Raw genomic sequence first — 27,832 nt, 5'->3', positions numbered from 1 at the left:
CTACAGACGAGCCGCTTGGAAGAATAATCAATACAATAGTAGAAATAATACTTATATTAATCGAGCCCAAAACCCAAATTTCTTCTATAATAACCAAAACAACTACAAGTACGGCAAAAGATTTAATCAAAATAAGCAGTATGACCAAAGATTTCCCCGAGAAAATTCATTTCGGCAAAATGGATATGCTGCTAAACAATTCTATGAGCGTGAAAACAGCCAATTCAATAGAAATCAAGCGCATAGTAATATAAGACATACTTTACAACAAGACCCAAAGTCTTATAATACACAACGTGAGAACAATGTTCGTTGGATTCAACAAGAAGAAAACAATGTTGATTATTGTGACGCTATCTCTGATTTATTTCCTTTAAACTAATACGGTCTCCGAAAAATAAGAATAGCACATCAAATCCGAAAGCCCGATTTTTCTTGAATTTATATCACTTTGCTACCGGAGACAATAAAAAACATAGTGGCTTTGAAATAGAATTCATGATAGATCCAGGGTCAACATGCACTTTAATTAATTACCCAACATTTATTGAGCTTAATCAGTTGGGGCGACAAATAAACATCCAGACTTCAGGCAATAAAACAAGAACTTATAACGGTTCTGAAATACGCATAATAGGCTACACTATACTAACCTCATACTTTGATACAGACGGAAAATATAAAGCAAATCTTAGAGTATGGGTTACTGAGGAGAAAACTTCTAATTTATTGGGAGTCGATTTTTTTCATACATTTTTTAAAGCACTATACTTTGATATTGCGGCAGTAGAACTGAAGACTTGCGATAAAGGAGTTCTTAGTTATGGCTCGCTAAATAATGAAAAGGAATACCCCCAAGTCTCTAAATTGAACGCAGTGATAATACATCAGCCTCTATATATCCCACCTAAGTCTACATTTCTTTACAAACATAAGTGTAGTGAGCAAGATATCGTTCCGAAAGGCATTTCTTTTGTACCTGATAGGACTACAGTAAAAACCGAGTTGTGCTTTATAAATACTTTTTTTACTAAGAAAGAAAAACATATTCCCTACTTATTGAAAACCACAAAAATCATCAAGTTACACTAAATAAAGGGATGATTGGATTTACTATATGTGACATTACAAACAACCCACAAAAATATAGTGCTCGCGACTGTAACGAATTCACTTATTCTGTTATCAATAGATGCGAAGAGCTTGATAGTTGTTTTATGCTAAATACAACTACAAATACTATATTCGAATCCACTGATCTAACCGCTGAGTGCATTAGGTATATTAACTTTGACGGGCATTCAATATTCGACGCCAATATGCCTATTATTCATACTATATCTAGAGACTTAGTATTAGACAAAGGCTTTACTGTTTCCCTTATTAAAAGATATTCCAACTTAAAAAGAAATATTCTACAATAAAACAATTAAAAGTGTTGGATTGGAGAATGAGGCACACCTCGACCTAATACATTTTCAAGATGAGTATATTCAGCAAATGGTATATAGCGTTGTAATGAAGGAATATTATAAGTCTCGCCCATACGAAGCAAGTAGAACTTGTTCAGTATTTTGCGAACAACAAAAAACACTTATGCTTGACGGCATAAGATGTGTTGCTATGCCTAAGATAGCATTTAGCGGAGACCCCAGATTATGGAAAAGAATAGCTAAGGAATTAGAGGAACACTTTAAGCACACAGGAATAATTATTTATGTATACATTAGTGGCAAAGAACTACAATTAATAAATAATATAGAAAATCGTCCTCTCACTGACGAGCATATCGCCGAAATAATGGAGCTATCTGAACTAGTAGAGACATGTAAAAATGAGGATGAAATTGCAACTGACTTTTCTAAAGAGGCAAAAAGGATATGCCAACCCAAATCAAAAGAACAATTTCCAACATTACGCTCAGCTTATCAAGTAAAGGAATTAACAGATAAATTTACAACGAATGTACATGCTGGACAAAATACTCATTTCAATAAAACGGAATTCTTACAAAAATTCGATTTTACACAAACCGACTTAACTGAGAACGAACTGTTCCGACTTGCAGATATACTACTTAAAGACAACGATGTATATTCACGTCATAAATATGATATTGGCCGTACTAAGCAACATTTTAATATACCCCGAATTAAGAATGCCGAATTCAAAAAGCAAAGGCCTAGTAAAATACCCTTTCATTTAAGGGATAAACTCGAGTTACTGATGGACGAATTAATACAAGCAGGATATATAAGAGAGCTAGATGAACATGACGATAAGAATAGCTGGTTCGTTAACCCAATCATAATCCTCCCCAAGAAGGACTACGTCAAACTAGTAATAGATGCTCGCTACCTAAAATCTATTACTGACACTAGTAACTCAAGTTGGCCGTTAGAACCACTACAAGTCCTAATAACCCGAGTAAATGGATCATATTTTACAAGCACCGATCTTTCTTGTGCATATCATCAAGTGCCACTAACTCCCGATACACAAAAGTTAACAGGATTTATAATAGGAGGAAGACAGTATACTTATCAAGTCGGCTTCTACGGATTAAAACCAATACCCAACTTCTTTAGTAAATTAATGCGCTATGCATTCGGACCTCTTATAAAAGAAAAGGAAGCTATCACATATATTGACGACACATTACTACAATCTAATGCTAAAGAAGAAATGTTCAATATAATAAATGAATATCTTGCTCTATTAAGAAGGGCTAACTTAAAAGCCGCACCGGATAAAACAATGTTCTTTTTACGCAAAGTAATATTCCTCGGACACGTTATATCAGAAAATACACTTTCCCCATTTATATCACGTATTGACGGCACTAAAAATTTAAAGACCTCGGAATCAAAAACTGATGTTCTTAGCGTATTAGGAGCAATGGGATTCTACTCAAATTATGTGATAAATTTCGATATAGATGCTAAGCCCTTGTACGATTTAACAAGAGGCGATGTAAGTTTCAAATGGGAAGGAGAACACGAGAAAGTATTCAATATATTAAAAGAAAAATTCGCACACGATATATCCTTAGCAATTCCAAATGCGAACTACCCTTTTCATATACATGCTGACTCGTCTAACTTAGGCACTGGTTGTATACTTATACAACAATCCCTTGATAGAAAGAGAATTGTATCAGCGAACTCTAGAGTATTCGACAAAGCTGAACAGAAAATGTCCCCACAGCATAGAGAATTATGCGGAATATTATCCGCACTACAAACGTACGAATTCTATTTAATAGGCTCCCCATTTCCTATATATCTCTATTGCGATCACAGGCCAATACTATTCTTATGGTCTAGGCGCGGACAACTTTCGCACAGATTTTTTAAATATCAAGTCGTCCTGACTAAATTTCAGAACTTGAAAATTATATACACCGAAGGCAAGAACTTAGCATTTCCCGATTTACTGAGTAGACAAATCCCAATAGAGGAAGCCAAGAAACTTCAGATTGAACATAAAACAATACCTAAAGATATCAATTTTTACATTTCGGATTTAAAGCCAGTCTCTTACTCTGTGTTGCACAAAGAGGATAAAACAAACTCGTCTAACGATTCTTATCCTATACTAGCAGAAGTACAAGGTGGAACAAGAAAAGTAATGAATATATCAGAAAAAGATTTTAATATATCAGACGCACCCGAAGGATTTACAGATTCTTGTAATGCTATAAATAATGTAGCCGACTATTTCAAATTTGGCAAAAATATAAATCAAATAGTTAAGCTCACAGATAATAAACAATCGGATAATATATTTAGTGAAATACAAGAAGAAATAAATTATGTAGAATTGGTCGACTCAGGATATAATGACGACGGATTTAGTGACGTCATAGATAATTTAGTTGATCCAACATTGATACATGCACTAGAGAAGGCAAAGGAAATCTACAAAGAGCGTACAAAGAAGTATACTATTATAGATTTTACAGCACTGCATAACGAGAATGTTAAATCAGATTGCTCTGAATTGCTAACGAAGTTAACCGAATTTGCTAAAAAGGCACAATTAGATATTGACACTATACTACAAGAACAAAGAAAAGACCCTGTATTACACATAGTACTGAAATGGATAGAATCAGGCAACGAACCTGAACACTACTATATGACTCGACAGTGGAAGGCACTAAAAGCTTACAAGAGTATATATAAGTTACTACTACTAGATGAAAGTTATAAACTACTATGTTACAATAAACATAATGAGAACGTTTCGTTCGAACTAAAGATATGTATTCCTATCTCACTTTTTCTTAAGTGTTTCGAGCTAGCGCATAGTAACCCTTTGAGTGTCGATTGTAGCACCTTAAATAATATATCCAGAATCTTTTATTGGCCTGGAATGTATAAATGGGTTACAATGTTAATCCACGATTGCTAAGATTGTCAAAAAAATAAAAGTAAAAGACATGATTTAAACGAAGCACCCTTACAGCAATGGGGCGAATTGGAGACAACTCCCTTCCATACTATACATATCGACCATAAAGGATCTTTTCGGCCTTCTAGTAATAGCAAGCAGATTGTAGACTCTTTCTCTAGATTTGTACAAGTATATGCTGTTAAGTCCGCTAATTCTGACGAGACTATAAATCAAATGGAGAAATTTATAACCAGCTTCGGAAAACCTCAAGACATAGTACATGATGATGGTACTGCTTTTATGAGTAGTGATTTTGTAAAATGGACTTTTGAGCTTGAAATTACACTGAGGCCCCGAACGGCATATTCCCCTGGGACTAATGGGAAAGTAGAAGTCTTAAATAAGCACCTTACAAACTATCTCAGGCACTTTCTAAACACTACTGGAAACAATTGGGCCAAATTTGTTGACAAATTTGCATTTGCGCATAATACAGCAGTGAATTATAGTACTGGTTATACGCCGTACGGGATTATATTCGGAATAAAACCACAAATACCTATTTTACTTAGACTAGGATTACTGCGGGATAATAAGAAGAATTGTATATCTCAATATTGTCAAGACTTGCCGTCACATACACATTGTAAAAATTCGTTTAAAAACGAAAAGGTAGATAATCTGTTACAAAATAGATTATCGAATACTATACTACAACGTGAGACAGATTTAAAGATCATATATTGTAACACTTATACTCTTTGTCGTCGAGTTACAAATAAAGCCCATGAATAAAGACATAGATTTAAACTCGGACGATCAATCAGCATTGAAGGCAAAGTTCTACTAGAGAATCATTCTAAAAGCCTACTTATATCTAAGAAGCTACAATCACTTCGGTCCGGTCCATACACCGTTACAAAACATATAACTAATACAACATATGAAATACAATGAGACGAGACCCAACAAAAAAGGGTAGTGCATAGAAATCATATAGTAGAATACTTTCCGAAAGAAAGAGAAATACAAACCCTTATTGCCGATTATACTACTGTATATGCTAAACCCGAACAATTCTATGATAACTATAACAGGCATTACATAGACAAATTTAATACTACTCAACCTAGTAATAATCTGCACTATATGCCTTGGCTAGTATTCAACAATGTTGAAACGCCGCCGCAACCCCCAAATAGTAGACCCACTACTACTGCTTCTACCAATACTACTACTAGATGTAGTAGCAATAATCCTGCGATTGATTGCGGCATTGACACATTAGGACTCCGAACATTATTTAGTACACAACAACAGGTTACTTCGCCTAGTTAGTCATTTAGGCCCCAGCATATATCTACTCCATATCCAAGAGGACCTCTTAGTTATCCACAAACATCTCATTCCCCCAACCATTAACACATGATATAAGTCCCTTTAATTTTCAGAGTAGTTCACAAGTCATTACTACACAACCTACAACTCCACTAGCTAAAAAATCAGTAAATGAAAAGTTATGCCCCACTGAGCCCAGAATGTCAGGCAGACAAGCAGTTGCTACAAAGTTATTTAATGATCCTATTCCATGGGACGCTTTAAAAGATAAAAAGAAATAAAACATTTAGTGCACGTAAACACTCTTACAGAACAAAATGATTTTATTATTAGCCAGTCAACTCCTAGTATTTATAAATAAAAGAGGAAAAAAAATTCTAATTCTGAAAACAAATAAATATTCCCAAAAATGAAAACCAATGAAATTACACAATCTGATATGAAAAATGGGAATATCTTCCCAACCAATAAAAAGGACGAAACCGTCACTAAAATTCGGAATATTTAAGACAAATGGAACAGCCCATTTTCAACAGTATAAATAGGGAAATAAAAACACCAAAAATCATTCTTCCTTCTTCATCTCTCTATCAACGACTAAATGCTTATAAGAATCAACGGCAAACTAGCCAAATTGAAATCCATTTCCTTTCCTGCTAACGATTTAAGCGTTATTTACGCTACTTTCCTCTTTTCCGATTTAACCACAGAGACTTTTCTAGTGAAAGATACATTAAGTCTATTCGCCGTCTTGAAATTCAACTGCGAATATAAAATCCCTTCAAGCATTCATACCTTCACTAACATAACTGAATATTAAGATGAATTCAGAGCAACAAACAGTTGAGCTAACCAGCTTTCAGTTCCCCGAGCCCGATCCAGAAGTGTTGGACGAAATAATTGAAGTAAGTAAATTTATAATTCTTCTTTCTTCACTGTTAGCAAATTCCTATCCTTTCAATATAAGAGTACCTGTAATTGTACCTCTAATAACCTCCGCACTACTATCAATTAATGGAGCGAATGCAGACTACGAATTTAAAAATACTCTAAAGAAAGCAAAAGTAGGACACTTCGATTGCTCTGAGATGGATACTAATAAAATGTATTCATTAAACAAAATAGCTCCGTGTGATATCGAGACCGAAAAAATTAAAGTAAGTGAGGCAACCGCTACTATTATGCAGCGCATTTATAAGACTAAATAAGAAGCCACTATGTGTAAAGCTACACATCAACGCCTAAAGTGGTATTGTGATAATTTTGACGATAGTGGATTATCCGCTACACAAGCAACTATTAGCTCCGATATTAAATTAACTGCCGAGCAATGTCTCGAAGCTAAGAGAACAGGCTCTGCAACTATTAACACTCACAAAGTTCCATTTACAAAAGATGTAAAGAAAAAAACAGTAATAAATAAGGGCAATATTATTGATAAATACAGTAATGAGTGCACAGAAACAAGATGGATCTATCACGACACTTACGAGACATATATGCAAGATATTAAATTGCTAGTAAATTTAGAAGATGCACCGATGAATAACCACTATAATATTCCCCTGCCTTGTAGCCTAAACAAAAATGGCTGTGATAGTGGATCAACGGATCCAAATGCATATACAAAGGAAAATAGAGAAAAATGTATAATAGAAGAATTACACACAGCTCCAGTAAAAATGATACAAATGGATAGAAAATATTATATAGTAGGAGAATATGAAGCTGAGCCTGAAACAACAGAAGCTGTTATGAGACGTGCGCAACCATTTAAAGGACCACGAAATACCTTCATTTTTCAGATTTATATTAATCCACAGTCAATTTGTGACTCAAACAAAATAGTCTATCCTACTCCCTATAGCTCTTTTTACATATATTACGAAGGAGGATTCGATATGGTTACAGGAAAAGCAAAAAAACCAATTTAAATTGTTGTAAAAAATACTTATATAAATGGCACAAAAGGCAAATTTTTTAAAACGGACTTCATACAGAGATGGAGAACCAAGTGTTGGTTTGGAATCAGGAATAAATTATGAAGCCCATATGGGAACGAAATTTGATTATTACGAATACACTAACATAAGAAGACTACAACTTTTAGATTTACAAATGATAAAAACTGATTGTGAGTTAGAACGTGCAATCAAAAGAACAAATCTAGTCTATTCACATAGTACTCCACGTATGGCTGGATTCTTACTAACAAACAATCGCTCAATGTTCTTAGAGACAAACGATAATGTTGCATGCTTATATCATTGCCCACAATATTTTTCACCATTACAAATAATGGACAAATGTTATAATAGAATTCCAATAATGTATCTAAATAAAATACATTTCGTTGATCCAATTACTAGAAAGACGTATACTAGCGCCGAAGAACGATCGCGTGTAGATAAACACGATAATTTATTTCAATTAGATATTGAAGATGATAACTCTTGGGTTGAATTAACACCAGGTTTAACTAGAGTCAAAGGACCTTCTGTTTGTGAGCCTAATATTGCTCCACAAAGATTAACCAAATACAAATTCCAGGACAACGATGAAATATATTTATTTACTGATCAAGAATTGAAGAAATTTCGGCGCGGAATTAAATTTAACAACGAAATGAAAAATGCTATACAAACTTTCTCTAAAGAACTTGTTGTTTCACAAGATAATTTTAAGAGTGAGGATAGACCTTATCTTAACTATCCAATGCGAACAGTCTACTTAGACTCTTTTATTTCTCCTAACTTCTTCGATAACCGCTATATAGAAATTTTCGGTTATACACAATTTATATTAGAGCAATGCGGAATTTATTTTGCCGCTTTTCTTTTTGTGAAATTTATTATCCAAATTGTTGTAACAATTGTAAAAGCCCTACAGATACATAAAATAATTGGAGCTTCTGTTAATTTTGGCAAAATCATTTTATTTGCCTCTTACAGTATTCTTTTCACTTCTATTATGAGTTCTATCTTTAAAAGTGAAACAACCAATGAGAAACAGCCAGATGACGCTGAGCATTTAGTAACTGAAAAGAAAAAAAAACGCATTTTAATTTATATCCATATATTCCGCATCCATTATATAGTGCAAATAGAAATGCGAGAAATGAAAACAATGAAGAAAATGGAGATAATCCAATTTCTCCCGTCTAAAAGCAATAATGACTATAACAAATATATACGAATAAAAAACACAAATAATTAGTTTGTTTTGTATATAAATAAAGATCTTATCCATAACACACGCTTATGTTGTTTCTGTGTTTAGAATTTAAGTTACGAAGATTATGGGCCATCAACAGGAACAACCACAGCAACAACCAGTACAAGCCACACCAGGAAAAAGTATGCAAAACCTCAATACCGGGAAAGGAGAGAAAAAAATTGACATGACAGAAGTAACGATTGCCCCAACAGCTACACATTTAAAACCTACAGCAAAAGTATACCCTATCTAACCACGAATCCTCACCATGAGTCAACGACTAGAAAGGCAGAAGTTCAATGAGGAAAGAACAAGAGATAGACAATTCCGAGTACACCCAAATTTCGACTGGGGCCTACAGTACAGAATACTACCCGAAGGAAATATATATAAGATTCAATCTTATAATTCGAAACTGAAAACATATAGCCTAAAAAACATAGCACTCGAAAACCAGAATTTAACAGTCCCATACCAGTTTATAACAGCGGACCTCAACAATGAAAGAGACACTTACACACTAGGACTTGAACAAAATTTTTTACGAGAAAAGAAGAAAAACGCAAATTTGTTGAACCGAATCAAATTTTTACAAAATAAGATTAATAAACTCGAACAAAACTAAAACTGGAAACTTTTGCTCTAAATTTTGTTTGTTATAAACACTGTTGTAAATTTTATATAAATTTCTATCTAACCTTGTATATCCAGTCACAATAAAACCTACTTAGTCGCCGGTTGAGATGTACTGAAAATAAGAACTTTTTTCCCAAAATAAAAAAGGGCTGTTTTATCCCACTTTTCAAATGGGAGATTAATTCCCATATTACTGACAATAAATAGGATGCACATTTTTATATCAGTCAGTTCAGTCAGTTAGATAGCTAATATTCGCTCTTCAATCGTGCAGTCTTATAGTTGTTATCAAACAGTTGTTCAACAGTTGTCAAACAGTTTCCGTTTAAGTTACCAACAGTTGTTGTTGGTTATTAAATAATTTTAAACATATGATATCAATTTTACTTAAATCTCTATTTGTATTATACCACCCAAACTGTTCTTATAATAAAATTTTAAATTCCATTTCTTTTATCTTTAGAACAGCAAAGCTAAACCCTCTTTGTATACTCCCATTTAAGCGGCGAGTATAGTTGCTTTTTATTTGATGCTATTTTGACTTTTTCATTCAGTTTTTTTGAAGAAAAAATGGACATTGATTTTGGATCGCAGGGAATACTCGTTGTTTTGATTTTACTTGGTTGGCTGTCGTGTCTCTTACTTTCCTTATTGTCTAGTTTCATTGGTCATCTGATAAGTTATTTTTTCATTTGTATAGTGGATAGAGCTAAAAGTGATTTTTCAAATGGATACACCAATTATTTTCCAACAAAAAGTGATTTTTCGAAAGTTTTCTTTCTCTTCCTCATTTGGTGGACAATGAATTCAAAAACTTGGTTAAGCGGGGTCGGAACATTATGTGCAAACGCACATTATCGAGCATCCTTGTTTAATTCACAATGTACTTTAGGTTTCCTCTCGCCACCTTCTAATGTAGGCCGCTGTTTTTTTGAGCCTGTTTTATGTGGCAACATTATTGCATCCAAGATCGGCAAAGCTGTGATGGACCTGGAGCTATTGTTAAGCAGCACGCAGAGGATTGAACCATCAATAACTGGCAAGCTAATCATGAGTCCTTTTTGTTCATTTTAAACCTTTAAAATTGAAACAAAGAAGCCCTTACACACAATAAAATTGCCACAAATTTGGTGTGGGATGGTTGTTTAGAGAGGTGGCTGAGGGTGTACCAGATGAAGGATAGGATCACGTGGATAGACCTGGGAAGTACTCAGAAGGTGTACGACAGCCTCATTGGACAGCTCAATGACTGTCTTCTTAAGCCTGGAGAGAAACTCACTGTCCTCATTGACTGGGGACAGGCTCACAGGCACGCGCGATCTCCATTCTCTCATTTCACACAAAGCACAGATTAATTTTAAACATTGCAACCCTTTGTCTAGCTTATGTAAACCCGGGTAGAGGTTTTTCACCGCACAGTGTCCTATCTTTTATCGGTAAATGCGGTGATAGCGATGAGTTTTTCAATTCATACAAGAATAAACCGCATCAGCCTGTTTGTAACTTCTTCTTTATCATCTTCTACCACTTTGCTATCTGTCACCTACTTTCGTTTATTTTGTCTTATTTTGTATTTAAATCAGATTCACGTAAGTTTTAAGCAGCAATTTTTTTGCGGTGAAAATTTATTGTTCAATTATTTTCTGACAATGATTTCAGTGACGAGATTTTGTAAGATTAGCCATGAACATAGAGGTATTGTTTTTCAATATTTGTTGCTGTTTTTTACCGCGTGTACCCTATCGAGCACAAATATTACATTTTTCGTCAAATTCTCCGCAAATCTTACATCTTTCCGTGGTTTTTAGCGGTGACACCTCGGCCTGGGAATTACTATCAATTAATGGAGCGAATGCAGACTACGAATTTAAAAATACTCTAAAGAAAGCAAAAGTAGGACACTTCGATTGCTCTGAGATGGATACTAATAAAATGTATTCATTAAACAAAATAGCTCCGTGTGATATCGAGACCGAAAAAATTAAAGTAAGTGAGGCAACCGCTACTATTATGCAGCGCATTTATAAGACTAAATAAGAAGCCACTATGTGTAAAGCTACACATCAACGCCTAAAGTGGTATTGTGATAATTTTGACGATAGTGGATTATCCGCTACACAAGCAACTATTAGCTCCGATATTAAATTAACTGCCGAGCAATGTCTCGAAGCTAAGAGAACAGGCTCTGCAACTATTAACACTCACAAAGTTCCATTTACAAAAGATGTAAAGAAAAAAACAGTAATAAATAAGGGCAATATTATTGATAAATACAGTAATGAGTGCACAGAAACAAGATGGATCTATCACGACACTTACGAGACATATATGCAAGATATTAAATTGCTAGTAAATTTAGAAGATGCACCGATGAATAACCACTATAATATTCCCCTGCCTTGTAGTTTAAACAAAAATGGCTGTGATAGTGGATCAACGGATCCAAATGCATATACAAAGGAAAATAGAGAAAAATGTATAATAGAAGAATTACACACAGCTCCAGTAAAAATGATACAAATGGATAGAAAATATTATATAGTAGGAGAATATGAAGCTGAGCCTGAAACAACAGAAGCTGTTATGAGACGTGCGCAACCATTTAAAGGACCACGAAATACCTTCATTTTTCAGATTTATATTAATCCACAGTCAATTTGTGACTCAAACAAAATAGTCTATCCTACTCCCTATAGCTCTTTTTACATATATTACGAAGGAGGATTCGATATGGTTACAGGAAAAGCAAAAAAACCAATTTAAATTGTTGTAAAAAATACTTATATAAATGGCACAAAAGGCAAATTTTTTAAAACGGACTTCATACCGAGATGGAGAACCAAGTGTTGGTTTGGAATCAGGAATAAATTATGAAGCCCATATGGGAACGAAATTTGATTATTACGAATACACTAACATAAGAAGACTACAACTTTTAGATTTACAAATGATAAAAACTGATTGTGAGTTAGAACGTGCAATCAAAAGAACAAATCTAGTCTATTCACATAGTACTCCACGTATGGCTGGATTCTTACTAACAAACAATCGCTCAATGTTCTTAGAGACAAACGATAATGTTGCATGCTTATATCATTGCCCACAATATTTTTCACCATTACAAATAATGGACAAATGTTATAATAGAATTCCAATAATGTATCTAAATAAAATACATTTCGTTGATCCAATTACTAGAAAGACGTATACTAGCGCCGAAGAACGATCGCGTGTAGATAAACACGATAATTTATTTCAATTAGATATTGAAGATGATAACTCTTGGGTTGAATTAACACCAGGTTTAACTAGAGTCAAAGGACCTTCTGTTTGTGAGCCTAATATTGCTCCACAAAGATTAACCAAATACAAATTCCAGGACAACGATGAAATATATTTATTTACTGATCAAGAATTGAAGAAATTTCGGCGCGGAATTAAATTTAACAACGAAATGAAAAATGCTATACAAACTTTCTCTAAAGAACTTGTTGTTTCACAAGATAATTTTAAGAGTGAGGATAGACCTTATCTTAACTATCCAATGCGAACAGTCTACTTAGACTCTTTTATTTCTCCTAACTTCTTCGATAACCGCTATATAGAAATTTTCGGTTATACACAATTTATATTAGAGCAATGCGGAATTTATTTTGCCGCTTTTCTTTTTGTGAAATTTATTATCCAAATTGTTGTAACAATTGTAAAAGCCCTACAGATACATAAAATAATTGGAGCTTCTGTTAATTTTGGCAAAATCATTTTATTTGCCTCTTACAGTATTCTTTTCACTTCTATTATGAGTTCTATCTTTAAAAGTGAAACAACCAATGAGAAACAGCCAGATGACGCTGAGCATTTAGTAACTGAAAAGAAAAAAAAACGCATTTTAATTTATATCCATATATTCCGCATCCATTATATAGTGCAAATAGAAATGCGAGAAATGAAAACAATGAAGAAAATGGAGATAATCCAATTTCTCCCGTCTAAAAGCAATAATGACTATAACAAATATATACGAATAAAAAACACAAATAATTAGTTTGTTTTGTATATAAATAAAGATCTTATCCATAACACACGCTTATGTTGTTTCTGTGTTTAGAATTTAAGTTACGAAGATTATGGGCCATCAACAGGAACAACCACAGCAACAACCAGTACAAGCCACACCAGGAAAAAGTATGCAAAACCTCAATACCGGGAAAGGAGAGAAAAAAATTGACATGACAGAAGTAACGATTGCCCCAACAGCTACACATTTAAAACCTACAGCAAAAGTATACCCTATCTAACCACGAATCCTCACCATGAGTCAACGACTAGAAAGGCAGAAGTTCAATGAGGAAAGAACAAGAGATAGACAATTCCGAGTACACCCAAATTTCGACTGGGGCCTACAGTACAGAATACTACCCGAAGGAAATATATATAAGATTCAATCTTATAATTCGAAACTGAAAACATATAGCCTAAAAAACATAGCACTCGAAAACCAGAATTTAACAGTCCCATACCAGTTTATAACAGCGGACCTCAACAATGAAAGAGACACTTACACACTAGGACTTGAACAAAATTTTTTACGAGAAAAGAAGAAAAACGCAAATTTGTTGAACCGAATCAAATTTTTACAAAATAAGATTAATAAACTCGAACAAAACTAAAACTGGAAACTTTTGCTCTAAATTTTGTTTGTTATAAACACTGTTGTAAATTTTATATAAATTTCTATCTAACCTTGTATATCCAGTCACAATAAAACCTACTTAGTCGCCGGTTGAGATGTACTGAAAATAAGAACTTTTTTCCCAAAATAAAAAAGGGCTGTTTTATCCCACTTTTCAAATGGGAGATTAATTCCCATATTACTGACAATAAATAGGATGCACATTTTTATATCAGTCAGTTCAGTCAGTTAGATAGCTAATATTCGCTCTTCAATCGTGCAGTCTTATAGTTGTTATCAAACAGTTGTTCAACAGTTGTCAAACAGTTTCCGTTTAAGTTACCAACAGTTGTTGTTGGTTATTAAATAATTTTAAACATATGATATCAATTTTACTTAAATCTCTATTTGTATTATACCACCCAAACTGTTCTTATAATAAAATTTTAAATTCCATTTCTTTTATCTTTAGAACAGCAAAGCTAAACCCTCTTTGTATACTCCCATTTAAGCGGCGAGTATAGTTGCTTTTTATTTGATGCTATTTTGACTTTTTCATTCAGTTTTTTTGAAGAAAAAATGGACATTGATTTTGGATCGCAGGGAATACTCGTTGTTTTGATTTTACTTGGTTGGCTGTCGTGTCTCTTACTTTCCTTATTGTCTAGTTTCATTGGTCATCTGATAAGTTATTTTTTCATTTGTATAGTGGATAGAGCTAAAAGTGATTTTTCAAATGGATACACCAATTATTTTCCAACAAAAAGTGATTTTTCGAAAGTTTTCTTTCTCTTCCTCATTTGGTGGACAATGAATTCAAAAACTTGGTTAAGCGGGGTCGGAACATTATGTGCAAACGCACATTATCGAGCATCCTTGTTTAATTCACAATGTACTTTAGGTTTCCTCTCGCCACCTTCTAATGTAGGCCGCTGTTTTTTTGAGCCTGTTTTATGTGGCAACATTATTGCATCCAAGATCGGCAAAGCTGTGATGGACCTGGAGCTATTGTTAAGCAGCACGCAGAGGATTGAACCATCAATAACTGGCAAGCTAATCATGAGTCCTTTTTGTTCATTTTAAACCTTTAAAATTGAAACAAAGAAGCCCTTACACACAATAAAATTGCCACAAATTTGGTGTGGGATGGTTGTTTAGAGAGGTGGCTGAGGGTGTACCAGATGAAGGATAGGATCACGTGGATAGACCTGGGAAGTACTCAGAAGGTGTACGACAGCCTCATTGGACAGCTCAATGACTGTCTTCTTAAGCCGGGAGAGAAACTCACTGTCCTCATTGACTGGGGACAGGCTCACAGGCACGCGCGATCTCCATTCTCTCATTTCACACAAAGCACAGATTAATTTTAAACATTGCAACCCTTTGTCTAGCTTATGTAAACCCGGGTAGAGGTTTTTCACCGCACAGTGTCCTATCTTTTATCGGTAAATGCGGTGATAGCGATGAGTTTTTCAATTCATACAAGAATAAACCGCATCAGCCTGTTTGTAACTTCTTCTTTATCATCTTCTACCACTTTGCTATCTGTCACCTACTTTCGTTTATTTTGTCTTATTTTGTATTTAAATCAGATTCACGTAAGTTTTAAGCAGCAATTTTTTTGCGGTGAAAATTTATTGTTCAATTATTTTCTGACAATGATTTCAGTGACGAGATTTTGTAAGATTAGCCATGAACATAGAGGTATTGTTTTTCAATATTTGTGGCTGTTTTTTACCGCGTGTACCCTATCGAGCACAAATATTACATTTTTCGTCAAATTCTCCGCAAATCTTACATCTTTCCGTGGTTTTTAGCGGTGACACCTCGGCCTGGGAATTGACAACTGAATAAGTTAAGTTACTTTATCAAACCACAGATTTGAGAATTTACAATAAATCCATCTTAATGCTGAACAATGATTAATTTCTCTGGGCTCTATTTAACAAAATAGCTAAACGTGCATTGAAAAACAATTGAAAAGCGAAAGCAGAACTCTAAAGAACTTAATGAGTTTTTACAGGGCCTGTCATATAATCAAACAGCTCAAGATGACCGCCAAAGGGAGACTGATTATGCGTGAACATTTCTGGCCAACATTTTGTCGCCTGTTCTCTATGGGAGACGCATGTGCCATCGAGACTCTGGTCTACCATGAAATTGTCAACTTCAGAACGGAAATGACAGAGGTTACATATAAATTTTTTGTTGACAAAATTTTTACAAAGAGCCGAATGGGAGATTTTCGATGTCTCTCGGCTAAAAGCGTTTTACATGGACATGTCACCATGCCTGCCAAATCTAATTTGTGTTCCAATAATTTTGATGGGGAAAAATATATGCGAAGCTGTCGTTTTTCTTAGGTCAAATTTTTGCTTTTTAATTACGCATCGTCGAAAAATAAGCAAAACATAATTTTGTAGATCTTATAGGCTAGCTTTGATTGTATTTTAGAATTACCATTTGTGTGCAAATTGCGTAAGGGAAATGGTTTGATAAATTGTGAGGAATACTGGAAAAGAAGAATCACATTTTTTTTGCGGAATAGAACATTCATTATATAAAGTATAATTACATTACCAAAAAGTCAAAATAGCAGAGGAACAATTTGTTTCTTTCTAAAGTTTGTTTAGATTCCAAAATCTTAAACTATTTGATTTTGGTTTTAAAAATCAAAACAAAAATTTTTATGTGTCTTCTTTTTTAAAAACCAAAACAAAAATCAAAATTCATAGAATGTTGAGACTAAATACAACCGATTCTTCTTTTTCTCCCTTCACTGGTCGCAGTTTTCAATTTTCAATTTGAAAATTTTTTAAGGAACTCAATAAAAATTTATAAAAAAGGCCGATTGGAATTTCAAAAAATTAGAGACAAAAAGACACCTTTTGAATTATTGAGCGGACCATTTAAGCCATATCATACCCCTAACTGAATCTTTTAGTAAACTATTGTTCGTTGATTTTGATAGATCTTGAAAACGTATGCTCTCTAATTGATCAGAAAATTGAACTAACTGAGTAACCTACTAAGATAATCAAAATTTGGTATTTCATGAACAAGATAATATGCAGTACAAAATGAATCAATGCGAAGTAAAAACTGAAAAAAACATCTCACATTGAATTCCTGGCTTCAATTTTTCACTTAAAATAACAGTAATAAAACTGAAAAAAGGCATTTAGGCATAATCCTTTGTGCTTTGATGCAGCATTCCAAAAACACGTCTGACTTTGCATTGCTTGTTCGGGTATAGTACTGGCTGGTCCGGCGATTACAATTCTATCCCAAAAATGCCTTTCACTTTGGACTCGTCCAATATCTTTGACAAATCCCTTTTCAACATATGTATCTATTCATTGTTGATACAAACTCTTCAGGTTTTGGTCCTTATGGAATCCTTGCTCACTGAGTAAAGCTGACCCAAGGGTTAGCTGTAGTTGTTCGGTAGGTTTGGCTGTGGTTTACACCAGAGCATTCCTACTTCGTACCGCTCGCATGTAAACTTTGTTGTACTCTCTAGCATCTTTTGTGCCTGCAGTTCTTTCTTTGACTGACTGTCGACGTTGACTTTGGAGGCATATGTTTATAGGTCCCACCAAGTTTGGATATTCTCAGCCCATTTCACATCTTCCGTGAAGGCGAAATGACAAAAATAATGGGCCCACTGACTACCCCTCTTTGCCCAATTAGAACGGCGAAAGGCTCACTTCGTGTTCCTATCTTGTAGTCTAATGTGCCTTGTAGGTCATAAGCATCTTGACCAAGGATGATTATCAGTGGAAGCATTTGTTGGGTAGAACATTCAAGTGATTAAAGGTTTGCTTCGGCTTGTTTTAGTTGTAGTTTGTATTTTTCAGTGATGTTAACCGGTGAGCAAGCTCTTCGATCAAATGCACCTCTAAAGGTGGTCCTAATATTTTTAGAGGAACCTTTTCTTTTTCTGTCTTCAGATACTTCGTTCCGTGCTTTCGCGCTATGTTGAGTATAGCATCGTGCCTCGGGCTTGTAACATCTCTTGCACACTTTGATCGGCCAATGAAACCGTTGATCCGATATCGAGGAAAGCTTATGTGTGCAGCCTGTTGCCACCACTCTGTATTGAGACATTGCGACAGGAACTATCTGAAGAAAACCCATAACTTTGTTACTTGAGTTAATTGTAGCCGCGCTTACCTTGGCTGCGTGATTGCCCTCGTTCAATTGGTTTTTTGAGAGTAGCAATCGGTTTTCCTTCTTGATGCACGCATTCATTGATGCCGCTCGCATTGACTTTGCAATATTTGATTGCATGTCTTTTGCCTAGACATCAGCAACATAAGGGTTGCTTCCTCATTGCCGCGTACCAATCATTCACTGATATTCCTGAAAAGTGGAAAGTTCCAAATTTTATTAGTGCCATCAGCTAGTGGACAGTGATCACTTTGAATTTGCTTCGTTTCTTTCACGTGCGAACTAGCGCATAAATTTGATGTTTTCAAGAACCGTTTGTCTCTATTTGTGCTTCCTCGGTCTTTCTTCTCATCGCTCTCCCTTGAAAACTGAAAACCTTGTGCTCACAGAGGTCATCTTAGATAGCCGTTTTTCAAACATAATTAGATGAGGCCAGTCTTCATCTTTATCGTCAACATAGAACCACTAATTCTCCTTGAAAAACTGAGGTACTTTATCTACTGCCATCTAAAGTGTTGAGCTTGATTGCATATCACCAATCTGCTTGTACTCTCTGAGTATATTCACAAAATTTAAAACAAAAACTGAAAATCTCATAAGACATGTTGAGTCGTGAGGTTTCAAGTGACTAGCCTTGCGAACTCTCCAGCTGTGCATCAACGATGACATGAGGTCTGTCGAATTTCCTCTCCTGAATGCTCCATGCTGCTCCATAGAACCGTCTAGAATATCTTCTCCCTGCCTCCCAGTAGACTTTTTAGATGGCTCATCTTCTCTTAGTCTGGTATTGGTTGTTGATCCAATGTAGCAATGAACATACTAGACCACTCCGGGCTTTTGATAGGGTATCCATCGAATTTATTCGGCTTCAGCTTTGGTGGGTTACTGCTGCCTGATTATCCACTGTAATATCGTAGACCAGCTCTGGAGGATAAGTCCCGGTCTTCAAAACTCGAGGAACGGTCTCGTGAACAGCGTATTGTGAGAAATGACCATTCTTGTTCACTTCAGGGGTTACTTCGAAGTGACCTGTTAACCGATCTGGTATTAGAAGGTTGTTGATTCTACAGGCCCAATCTGAAACATCTCTCCTCTTTAGGGTCCACTTGAGGGTTGATTTGTATCGAACACTATTTGATTAGGAACGAAAAACACCATTCTCTATTGCTTTTCTCTTCATTTTGCGCCTTAGCTCACGCTCTTCCTGCGGCAGATAATGCTTGGTTTCCAGCTCCTTCATTTGCATTTCCAGCTCTAGTTTCCTCCGTTCAAAACATGTCTGTTCTACTGGCATCTTGTTTTCAAATTCAATATCGAATTTATTCATCCGTTCTTCACGCATTTGCTTTGCTGAAGACGTTTCCCAAACATTCTGCGTATCTCGGGTAGCTTGCTGTTACTCCACTTGGGTTGTCAGTTGGGTATTGGTTGTTATTCTTGCTGTTGTTGACCGCTTGAGTTGCGTTGCTTTACTCTTCATTCATTGCTGGTTACGTGCCTTTGCTCATATATGCAAGCCAATGATATAACAAGCCTGCTTTGCACTTCCTTGTTTCTTGATTTAGGTGTTCCCCAACAAAATTTGCTTGATATGGTACAAGCTTGTTTGGACGCGGCAGTCGCTTGTGTATTTCTTCCTCTAGAAGATCAACAGTCTGTTGACTGAGGAGCTTTAGTTTGTTGGGTCGATCTGAATCTTAATTATTTTGTAGCCAAGCCTCGTTTTAGTGTTAAACTCTTCATTTAAATCTTGGAACTTCTTGAGGTATGTGTGAGTTGTTGATTGAAACTGTTCTTTGTTGATTCTGCATCAATTTCCTGGTTTCTGTTCGCTTTTGCTTTGCTTAATCAAATAAAACGGGATTCCCACTTCAATTTTTTTATTGACCTGCACTTTTCTGTTCGCCTCATTGGCCTTTTGTTGTTGCTTCGTTTGATTTTCGTTGGTGGGTGCCTTTGAAACTATCTCTACTGTCCAGATAGACGGAACAAATGTAACGGCTGTTTTTCTATCAAAGGCAAGGAAAACTTTAAATCTGTCCGGATATTGTGTTTTTGCAGTTAAATTTTTGGAACTGCATTATCCGCTGTACTGTAGATTGCCGTTTTATTAATTGATCTTTGATTTTTCAAAAACTTATTGCTCAGCTTTGCTGTTCAAAAAACTTGTTTCGCTCAGAAAACAAAAAAATTCAAATTGAAACAATCAATTTTTTTTAGCTTTTGTTAGAAACTCAAGTAATAAATCGGAATTGGAAATTCTAATTCCTCAAAGTGTAGCCCTATAAGGAGCACAAAATGTCATAATTTTCAATCAGCTACAGTTAGCAGCTGGCTGTCTTACAAGATGTATTTGAACAACAATAATTCCTTTCTCACTTTTGAAAATAGCAGGTTTATTTAGTGGTCTCAAGTAACGACAATATTTAACTAGAGTAGGCTGCGTTAATACCAGTAAGAGCACCTGACTATAAATTTTTGCACAAAGTTACTCTTACTGAGGAATTTTATTCCTCAGAAGCAAAGTATGAGATTATCAAGGTTAGTTCTATTTTCAATAAGTCAAAATAAAGTCAAAACTGTACAATACCTAAAACAATTTACAGAAGACAAACAATTTAACAAGTAATATGCCGCTCGAATAATTGGCTTCAATACGCCTTGCATGTCAGTTTTATAGAAAAAATTTTCGAGTTTCAACTAGTTTTTGTTAGTTTTTCCAGCTCCTTTTATGCTGCTAGTCACGGGGATTTACATGTCAAAATTGAATCTCTGATTGGTTGTACATAAAAATGTCAACAAAATGTAAACAGATATCCCTTTTTTTACTTTTCCAGTGTATCTTTAACGTAATTGGAAGCTTGTTAACCTTGTATAATCTGTATCAATAACCGGTTGAATCTCAAACCAATCGCAAAGAATATGATGCAAAATTGTTAAGTCGTAAAATTGTTTTGCTTGGTGTCGAAATATTTTCATTTTCACTTTCAGTTGATGTATGACGATTGCGTACTAATAATCGTTAATAAACATAAATGTTTACGACTTTAACAATTCAGTTTGCTGCGATAGAATATAGCTTTAAACTTCGCTGGTCAGGTCATTCTAATTTTACTGCTTGAAATGGCATTGAAGTAGTATTGTGATTCAATCTATTTATATGTCGATTTAGCGAGCTCAGCCACCACAATAAAAGCACCAAAATTGCAACCACCTTGACTAAAGATTGAAAATTGCCGTTGAATCACTTTGCCGTTCTTAATTTGACATGAAAAAGAGTGACGATGATTTTCTCTTTTCTTCCCACAAGTGATCGGTTCGGGTATATTGCAGACTGTGCACGTATACCTTTTGCCCTAATGTTGTTCTTTATATGCACCATGAATCAGTTATTCGTTTTACCCACCGGTAGAAAAATGCCTTTAATCCGCTTTTCCGTTCTTAGTTTGACAATGAGTGACGATGATTTGATCTTTTTTTTTCTTGTGGCAAGATCCCACAAGTGGTCAGTGCAGGTATTTTGCGGAGTGTGCGCGGATATCTTCTGGTCTAATGTTGTTCTATAAATGCACCATGAATCAGTTTTTCGTTTTATCCACCGGTAGAAAAATGCCTTTGATCCGCTTTGCCTTTCTCAGTTTGACAATGAGTGACGACGTTTTTCTTTTTTTTCTTGCACCAAGACCGCACAAGTGGTCAGTGCAAGTATATCGTGGACAGTAAACGTAGATCTTGAGGCTTAATGTTGTTCTCTGAATGCGCCATGAATCAGTCTTCCTTTACCTACCGTTATAAAAATGCCTTTAATCCGGTTTGCCGTGCTTAGTTTGACGATGAGTGACGATCATTTGCTCTTTTTTTCATCTGGCAAGATCTCAAAAGTGGTCAGTGCAGGTGTATTGTACACAGTGCACGTATATCGTGTGGCCTAATGTTGTTCTCAAAATATATTTGATTTTTTGTTGTTTCTTTTTGTTTTTACTTCGCTTTTTACTTCGGTTTCTCTGCATTTTGCTTCAAATCACTTGCTATAGAAAGAGTGTCCAGAACTTCTGTTGATCCACTTTGCCCAGTTTTCAACTATAAAATTTTTTTAAAACTGTTTTTTTACTTTCCTATTCTCATCAAGATCAATATGTTTCTAGTTTTCTCAGGAATTATCGAGATTATGCATGAGATGGAAAAATGACTAAGGTTTTGTTTCCCTGGGTTTCTACACTGCAAAAGTTTGTTTTGACTGGTTTAGGCTCAAAAAATGGCGCTTAATTGTGAAAGTTTGAATACATAAAAAAGGTTTTCGCAGATACATTCTCTTCAAATAAATGTTTTATCTTAGTTTTTATAAAATATTTTCCTGCTACCTAAAGTGAAAGAACGAGCCCCACTGGATATGTATAGAGTCCGCGTTCGTTTAACCATCGTTTCCCATAATCTTATATTCATTTTATTCTATGCTGAGAGACGCTGCATTTCGACACAAAACATTCATTTTTTGTAATTACAGGGGTTTTGTGAGGCCTTTTGTAGACAACATCATCAATACTCCGGCACATTTTGTTCTCACTTCACGTCAGTCTGTCTCTCCTATGGGAAATCTAAACGTTAACCATAAACAACAGTAACGGAATTTTGTCACCCATTTTTTTGGATAACAAAACCAGTTTCCAAAGATAATTAGCCAACAAAAATTTGCTCTAAAAATATAAAGAAATTTTCCGGATGATCTGGGTTTCTTCACGGTGCAAAAATGTTGACTGTCTTTTGAATGGACAATTAGTATTGACAGGGACTTCTCCGTAGTTAAACATAAATTAATAAATTACGCTTTCTTTCATTTGAGCGAAACATAAGTAATTTTTGTTTGTGCCAATTGTCCACGCAAGCTTCAAACTATAATGAGTCTTTACATGGGTCATTTAAAAACATGGGTATGTACAAATGCTGACATTGTTGAACAGATTTACTCAATAAAAGTGTACTTATTGCGGAACAATAAAGGTGCTGATTAAAAAATTTGTTTTTAAAAATTGTTGTACGGGGATTGTTTGATTTAAAAGTGATAGTTGAAGCTGTTAATTTCAGGATATTTTGTTCACAATCTACCAGTTGATTACTCAGCAGCACTCCGGCCAGGTGTTCAAAGAGGTCGTCAGCTACACTAATAATTGTGTGGTCTACAACGACAAAGACAAAAATGACTGGAAAAAGGTTATTCACATGGAACATGAACTTTAATGTACTAATCCAGGGTCTAGGACATAAACCCCCACGGAAATAAACCCCCACGGAAATAAACCCCCATTGTAAGATCGAATTTCGGTCGTGATAATTTGTTCGGTTGAGATAATTTCATATCAAGTCCCACGGGCCGCTGAGGCATGGCCATGGCCCGCGAGGCATGGCCAAACGCGCTAAATGCGCTTTAATAGTAAAGTGGGGGTTTATTTACGTGGGTGTTTATTTCCGTGGGGGTTTATTTCCTATCTAAAAAGAAATGGGGGGTTTTTTCCGCGGGGGTTTCTTTCCGCAACCAACTAATCCCTGCATATTTTATAGGCAAGTTAGTGATTGTACTTTTCAGCCGACAGTTAGTCGTTTTGGAAGTATTTTTTCATCAGAACCTGTTCGCTACAATTCTTAGATTTCGGATTATCATATTGCAGTCACCAAAGACATTGTCATAATGAGCCAAAGATCATAATTCACCTAGTACAGGTTCCAGCAGCGGATCGAAGATGCTTGAGCTTTCTCTGGCGCATATCTAATGTCATGAATCTGGACATTAATGAGTATCTGGCATGTGATTGGTACGAGTAATCCGCACTGTAACCAGTTGAAAGGACATCAAAGAGACCCAACCAAGTGCACCCAACCGCTTGAAAAGCAGCATGCTCATGGATGACGTCCTCAAGTCAGTGAGTCACAAGAGCTGAAGAGAGTGTCCTCCGGTTCGAGGAATTGCATCTGCTATTGTCCAAACAGCTTTGAACTCAAAAAGAGGATAACGAATATCAGCTCGTTAACAAAATTATTTTTCCGATGTAAGAACAATTGAACAAGAAGCAAACGTAGATCCCGCGGCAAAAACGGGGTTGCAGTATTTTCTTTCCAGATTACTGTCTTCATTTTTTTCGATGTATGTACAAATTTATAGAACAACCGATCACACTCCGTAGATTTTGTTTCTCGGTTTCCTTAATTTTTTTATATCCTAAGATTTATTATTTTCATTACACTTTAAATGCTATATATGTCTTTAAATCAATTTTCACAAAAACTTTTCAGATCTGAGATCAGCAAAAAAAAAAATGAAAACTAAAAACACAAATTTATTCAAATGAAAAACTTCCAATTTTTGTAGATACAAATATACACGCGTATTGAAATATAGAACGGTTCATTTTCTTCTATTTTATTGCTTTACCAGATTCAGTCAAATTGTCATGCCGCTGTTTTTAATATATGAACTACAAGGAGGCTCGGTAATGTGCGTTTGCACACAAAGTGCCGACCCAGCTCATCACAGTTTTGGCATAATTGTCTATCAAATGAGGAACAGATAAAACAACACAAAAAATAAAGGTTTTTTCAAAAAAATTGGTGTATGGACAAGAAGATGCCTCCAAAGCAAATAATCCGGTGGAAAAAAACGCCGCATTAGGTTGATGCATTCTACCATTAATAAGAAAGCAAGGCTAGACAAAATGCAAAATCAAAAAACAACAAAAAAACATAAATTACATCCAAAACTATATGTCCATTAAAAAAATAACGAAATCAAGATAGCGTCAGATAAAACTGAAACTAAAGAAAATGAATTGTATTTAATTGAAAAGATATGTGACCAGTCCGAAATAAAGCTTGCTAACAATTAGACAAAAGAACAAAATCAGAAAAGATAAAAAAACTCACTTATTTTTTTTAAAAACAATTAAATTCAAAAGTAATGAAAACCATTAGATATCCACTGAAAACATCTACAAAAATTCAATTAAAAATTGCGAGAAAAAGCTCTCGAGGTCGTAAGGCATATTTCGCCCCTCAAAAAATGCTTGAATGTGCCGTCTTTGATAAACCTAAAAACGTGTTATGTGATATCTCATTACTGAGACCAGGTAAAAAGTAAACGAAAAATAGAAAAGGAGGAAAAATTAAGAAATACCTCTGTATTTTTCGAAAACAACTATTTTCAAAGAAATGAAATCCATTAACTACAATATGAAGTAAATGAATATGTACGTTTGTTTGTCCAAAAAAAGCGCTTGAGATTTTATTTACTGAGAGCATGTCTTACATCTACAAAAGAACGTCAAAGATAGACAAAAATCCAAAATTAGTTAAATTTTTTGCGAAAAACCCGTTTGAAAGCCAGTAAAATCGTATCGAATTCTTTAAAAACATTAGATTAGGTAAAAAACATTCGATCGAATTCTTTAAAAACACAAGATCACCTTCCCTTGACAACATTGTTGTCATGCTTGAAGCCGTTAAAACATTAATCTATGCCACTAAAGACTTTTTTATGTTGTTTTGTTTCTTAAATGAAGTATTTGAATTTAAATGAAGTATTTTGTGAACTGTCATTTTTTAGATGGTGGTATAAAACGAGAAAAAGGACGTGAAAATGGGCCATCGCCTAAAAATAAAAGAAATTGCGAAATCTAGCAGTATCAAAGCCAGAAAACCATAACTTAACGCGAAAAACCACAAAAGATTAAATTATAATTCTGTAGAAAGAAGACAAAAAAGTAGCCTTCTTTGTTTGCAGACACTAAGCTAGAAGTTGAGTGACCAAAATAAGTGAAAACAAGTGGCAAAAATCATTAAGACATTTTTATTTAAAAATCAAACAATTTTAAATGTCAAGACCACCATAATCGTTCTATGACAATAAAGATACGTTGTACTGTCTCTGATTCTGAATGCCAAAAAAGTAACTTGTGAACTGTTATTAATAAGATGATGGGATGAAACGAGAAAAAAGAACGTGAAAAATGGGCCAACGCTTAAGAATAATAAAAATTGCGAAATCTAGCAGTATCAAAGCCAGAAAATCATAATTTAACGCAAAAAACCTCAAAAACCTTCAAATTTAATTCAGTAGGAAGAAGACAAGGCAGAATCATTTTTTGTTTACGGACAATCAGCTAGAAATTAACCAAAATAAGTGAAAAACAGTGGCAAAATTTAAAAAGCCGTTGTTTATTTAAAAATCAAACATTTTTAAAAATCAAAACCACCATAATTGTTCGGGTGAAGGAACTAGCTACGTTTTTTGGGAACTGCTTAGAAAGCCATTTAGACCTATCAAGAGTGAGCTTTGATATGAACTGTTTTGTACTTTAATTAACAAAGAAAAGATTTTTTCTTTAAAAGAAAAAGACCGACTGACTACAATCCGAACTATTTTTGGACTGTAAGAGTGCAAGATTGGAACAAAACCAGCTTTTCTATTGCTGTTTGTCCATTAAGAACACTCAATTGTTTCGAATGTAATAGATCTAGATAATTTGTTAGTTAAAATTTCAAAAATAAATGCTGCGTTTTCGATAATCATAGAGTAAAGATTGCAAAAAACGGCAAAATGTTAATTCCAGACTTTTCTCAACGGATGTGGAAGTAACCATAGTTCCTATTGTAGTCTAAGAAGATTGTGTTAGTTTTTTTGGGTGTGTACTTTCGGTAAATTTAATCAAAGTAGCTTATTTCGAGCAATTTTTGATGAAAAAGGCTGAATTTTTTGTAATTAAAATCAAATTAACACTACTATTGTGAACATTTTTTATATATTTTAGCAAAATTGTCGAAATTTTAGGCAAAATTTCCGGAAAATGTGAATAAAAATAAGGCAAATAGTTCTAATATTCGCAAAAATTTAAACCACAATAACTCGCTCTAGAAAACGAAATTCAAAAATTTTTCTTCAATTCCATATTCGCGCTGGACGGTCATTTTAATAATACCACTCACTACTCTGTACGATGAATATATCGATAGGTCAAAATGTCTGAACAAAAAGAACCCATTTGCGTATATAGTTCCTACCCCCCCCCCCCCCCCCCCCCCCCTCAAGAGGGTCGGAACAAAAATATCTGAGCTGAGCCAGTCAAATTAGTATGGTGCTAGCTGATCCAATATTAATAGAGCACACTGTAGAACAATGTTAATGTTGTGATACAGTTCTGCAGAGCTTCTAGTTTCCCATACTGAGTAATAAATGACAAAGAAGCTTATGGGAAAGCTATTTAAACCACAAATTAGGTTCAGAAATTTTTATATCCACCAATTAGGTCAATAATCGGCGTTTGAAATCTGTTCCGTCAGAAAGAGGTGGTGTTATTCATAGGAATCTCATAAAAAGTCAATCAATTCAGATATGCGATTTCATATAGATCAAAA

The 27,832-nt window shown here is 34.8% G+C and overlaps 1 protein-coding gene across 1 annotated transcript in view; it reads left to right on the top strand.

Annotated features, from left to right (window-relative positions):
- The first annotated feature begins 13,715 nt into the window (after nt 1-13,715).
- LOC142334941 (uncharacterized) overlaps nt 13,716-27,832 on the top strand; it is a 31,445-nt gene continuing 17,328 nt past the window's right edge. Inside the window, exons 1-4 of the mRNA XM_075383270.1 lie at nt 13,716-13,773; nt 15,419-15,578; nt 16,284-16,449; nt 23,516-23,641. Coding sequence (XP_075239385.1) covers nt 13,716-13,773; nt 15,419-15,578; nt 16,284-16,449; nt 23,516-23,641 — 510 coding nt within the window. The remainder of the gene's footprint in view (nt 13,774-15,418; nt 15,579-16,283; nt 16,450-23,515; nt 23,642-27,832) is intronic.

This window comes from Convolutriloba macropyga, chromosome 2 (genome assembly GCF_964194025.1).
Source record: "Convolutriloba macropyga chromosome 2, txConMacr16.3, whole genome shotgun sequence".
Classification (NCBI taxonomy): domain Eukaryota; kingdom Metazoa; phylum Xenacoelomorpha; order Acoela; family Convolutidae; genus Convolutriloba; species Convolutriloba macropyga.
The sequence above is the reverse complement of the archived record's forward strand: the minus strand, read 5'-3'. Positions and strand labels throughout refer to the sequence as shown.